This window comes from Juglans regia, chromosome 7, assembly GCF_001411555.2.
Source record: "Juglans regia cultivar Chandler chromosome 7, Walnut 2.0, whole genome shotgun sequence".
Classification (NCBI taxonomy): Eukaryota; Viridiplantae; Streptophyta; class Magnoliopsida; order Fagales; family Juglandaceae; genus Juglans; species Juglans regia.
This window is the reverse complement of record NC_049907.1, coordinates 22,254,553-22,258,628: the sequence shown is the minus strand read 5'-3', so window position 1 is coordinate 22,258,628 and position 4,076 is coordinate 22,254,553. Positions and strand designations below refer to the sequence as shown.

Here is a 4,076-nt window from a genome sequence, read left to right as displayed (position 1 = left end):
GCAGAAGTGGAAGTGAAGTGAAGGGAAGGGTTAGGGATTTAAGTCAATGAACTCGCAACATTGTGTTTGGGAGAGGATGAAACTCACCGTTTCATGGGTCAAGCAAGCACAACGTTGTATGGAGCCGGAAGACTTAAATAAGTGTTGTCGTTTATTGTGTATGTCGTTTACAATTTATTTCGTTTTAAGTGTCCGTCGTTTATTATTATTTTACATTCAGTTATTACTTTACACGTGTTGCAATTTCATTAGGCAAGTCATTTATCCTTGCATGAATATGTAGATCAGGAAAGGGACTGTAAGGTTATTTGAACATTTTGGAATATTTGGCTCTTTTGGAGGTTAAGATATTAACTTTAAAATTTTGTAAAATTACAAAATTATCCTTCATAAAATAATATTTTCTTTCATTTAAGCATGTGCCTGCACATGCAGTCCCCACTTCAAGACTGTAAATAGAATTTCTCTTAAGATATTCTCTCGAAGAACCCTAATATAATCACTGTTTTCTTTCATTGAATTTCTATCAAACACTTCCTGTCCATTTACATTTTCTCACATAACCCATTTGATTCAATATATACGCAACTCCTATTACAACATCAGTCCATACTACATTTCCACAAGCTTGTCAGAATCATTACACAGAAAGTTAGGATTGGTCAGGTTGGATATATAGTAAAATTGGTTGCTCATCAATAATGACGCACGGCGCAAGTATGTGAGGAAGAGGTGAGGCTGGGAAGCGTTTGAAAGATCCGATGCGGTAGATTCCAAAGGTGCAGCGTCTGCGCCGGTGGTGACTGCGAAGCTAACGTTTAGATGTTAAGAGTAGTTGAAATCATTTATAAATAATAATAAAATAATAAAAAATTATTTATTATTAATAAAAAATTATTTATAAATAATAATAAAATAACGTAAGATGTCGTAAGTTTCCAATCACATACTGCCTAAAGTTTGCGGTAATGTGCAAGTTTATTATTAATAAAGTAATGTTATATATTAATTATTATTCATTCTTGTATTGGATATTTATAATTTTTTTTTATAGAGTATAGAGTATTTTTTATATGGTATGTGTGTTTTTCATCAAATATAAAATGTGGAGTGATGAAATAGTTAATGATAAGAAAGAATTATATATTAACAACAATGTCAGTCGAATAATTTTAAAGATCATGTTGAGAAATTATGGAGTAAGTAATCAATTAAAGCGGCTAGCAATCCATTAAACCAATTATGGTCTAAAGGGAAAGAAGAAAAACTTAGATCTTTGAGAAAGAGGAAGGAAATGATAGTCGTGTTTTTATATTTTTTTTATGGGTTGAAAGAGATGTCTAGTTTATCTAATCATTCTCAAATGAACCTGTCGTTTTCCCCACCTCCGAAGGCGAAGTCAGCAAATTGCAAAGCACAGTCCCCTAGCTTCCTCCAAATCGTCACTACAAACGTCACAACCCCTATCCCAATCTTCTATTAAAGCTTGCCCACATGGCTTTAGATTGCATGTCCCACAACTTCACAGACCTGGCCTATCTATCCACCAGACTGCAGTACTGTCAAACACAAACACCTCACCCTCAAGCTCCACCTTGCACCACCACCACCACCATGGAGAAGAACCGCCACGTACTCCTCGTAACATTCCCTGCGCAGGGCCATATCAACCCTGGCCTCCAGTTTGCTAAGCGCCTCATTCGCTTGGGGGCGCATGTCACCCTCGCCACCAGCGTCTCCGCCTACCGTCGCATGACCAAAACCCCTACTCCTCAAGGTTTGTCCTTCGCTACCTTCTCCGATGGCTACGACGACATGTTTAAGCCTGGAACTGATGATGCAGAGCACTCCATGTCCGCGATCAACTGCAGTGCCTCCAAAACTCTCACCGACCTCATCGTGTCCAGCGCAAACGAGGGCCGCCCCTTTCAGTACTTAGTGTACACTCCTCTCCTGGCTTGGGCGGGGAACGTGGCCCGCGAACTTCACCTCCCGTCAGCACTTCTCTGGACTCAACCTGCCACGGTTTTAGACATATACTACTACTACTTCAATGGCTATGGAGACGACATCAGGAAAAACGGCACTGATCCCTCGTACTCGTTTCAATTTCCGGGACTGCCGTTGCTCTATGGTCGTGACCTTCCCTCCTTTTTGCTTGATTCAAATACGTATAATTTTATACTCCCATCATGTCAAGAGCAATTCGAAGCACTCGAAAAAGAAAGCAACCCGAGAGTGCTTGTCAATAACTTTGATGCATTAGAGCCCGAAGCCTTGAGACTGATCGAAAAACTTAATCTTACTGCGGTTGGACCGCTGATTCCATCGGCCTTTTTGGACGGAAAGGATCCATCCGATAAAGCTTTTGGCGGAGATCTTTTCCAAGGCTCCAAGGATTACTACATCGAATGGCTGAACTCCAAGCCTAACTCATCTGTCATTTACGTCTCGTTCGGGAGCATATCGGTGCTAGCAAAGCAGCAGATGGAGGAAATGGCACGCGGATTGTTGGATTGCGGTCGTCCCTTCTTGTGGGTCATAAGAGCCAAGGAAAATGGAGAAGAAGAGAAAGAAGAAGAGAGATTGAGTTGCAGAGAGGAATTGGAGCAAAAGGGAATGATAGTGCCATGGTGTTCTCAAGTGGAGGTTCTGTCACATCCTTCATTGGCATGCTTTTTGACACATTGTGGATGGAATTCGAGTTTGGAGAGTTTGGTCTCTGGGGTGCCAGTGGTTGCTTTCCCACAGTGGGCGGATCAAGGAACAAACGCAAAACTGATTGAAGATGTGTGGAAAACAGGCTTGAGGGTGACAGCAAACAAGGATGGCATTGTAGAAGGTGATGAGATCAAGAGGTGCTTGGAATTGGTAGCTGGAGGTGGGGATCGAGGGGAAGAAATGAGAAGGAATGCTAAGAAATGGAAGGAGTTGGCTAGGGAAGCTGCCAAGGAAGGTGGGTCTTCATACAAAAATCTTAAAGCTTTTGTGGAGGAGATTGGAGGATGTTTTTGTTAAAAAGATTACGTATGTTTGCTGATGAAGAATTTGCTAATTTAGGCTCCGTATTGAAGATTCTAATTTTTCAGTATCACGTTTTCCAGAGCAATTTCTTCAGCAATTCCTTTTTATAATCACTTTTGAGTATGTTCCAAATTAGAAACTAAAAAAAAAAAAAAAAAAACACTACACAAAATGAAGAGGGAGAGTTTTACACTCACAAGTTTATTTTATCATGTGTTATAAGCTCAAATGATTAATTATCTGAAGACGTCAAGAGTTTGTAAGCTCATGAGCATGGATGCTTTTTTTTTTTTTTTTCAATGAGAAGATATATACACTACAACACAATTTATTTTTTGTGACAGAAGAAACCATCATAAAAAATAACCAAAACATCACTAAAGATATATTTTGTGACGGTTTGAAACCATCACCACGACCGTCACCTAATGTGCGTCATAAAAAACAATTAATGACGGTTTATTGTTGAACCGTCACTATTTTTAGGGACGGTTGGAGGTGTTCCATTTGGTGGAATGTTCAAACGTTTCATTTTTTTTGTTACAGTTGAGATTTTTCATAGAAAGTAACGTTCGGACGTCTAATCAAACTTTCGAATGTCAACCTGACCAATTGGCATTAGAATGACAAAAGTTGACGTTTGTTGATTATAATTCAAACGTATCATATTTACGTTTGAACATTTTTACGTTCGAACATTAACTACAACAAATTTTCAAATATTCGTTCGAATGTTAACTGACTAATGTTTGAACGTAATGGGTATAATGTTCGAAAATTAGTTTGAATGTTAAAGAAGAAGCGTTCGAACGCAAGTGGTATGTTCAGAGATTTGTTTGAACGTTAATCGTTTAAACATTCAAACGTTTTGTTCATTTGAGGGTGAGTATGTTCGAATGTTGAGTCGGACGTTCGAACGTTATGTTACAATTCTATATAATTACGTTCGAACGTTAGATCGAATGTGAACCATTATTCAAACGTTTTTTTATTTACATTCAAACGTACAGATCAAAAATATTAATTTCATAAAATTAAAAAACATACAAATT

The 4,076-nt window shown here is 38.5% G+C and overlaps 1 protein-coding gene across 1 annotated transcript; it reads left to right on the top strand.

Annotated features, from left to right (window-relative positions):
- The first annotated feature begins 1,289 nt into the window (after positions 1–1,289).
- On the top strand, positions 1,290–3,165 carry LOC108982337 (crocetin glucosyltransferase, chloroplastic-like). The gene has a single exon (XM_018953677.2). The coding sequence runs from the start codon at positions 1,495–1,497 to the stop codon at positions 3,016–3,018; it is 1,524 nt and encodes a 507-aa protein (XP_018809222.1). The 5' UTR covers positions 1,290–1,494; the 3' UTR covers positions 3,019–3,165.
- Positions 3,166–4,076: the final 911 nt, after the last annotated feature.

Excerpts from the sequence above, each read along its gene's own strand:
- LOC108982337 (XM_018953677.2), top strand. The coding sequence starts at position 1,495 with ATGGCTTTAGATTGCATGTCCCACAACTTCACAGACCTGGCCTATCTA.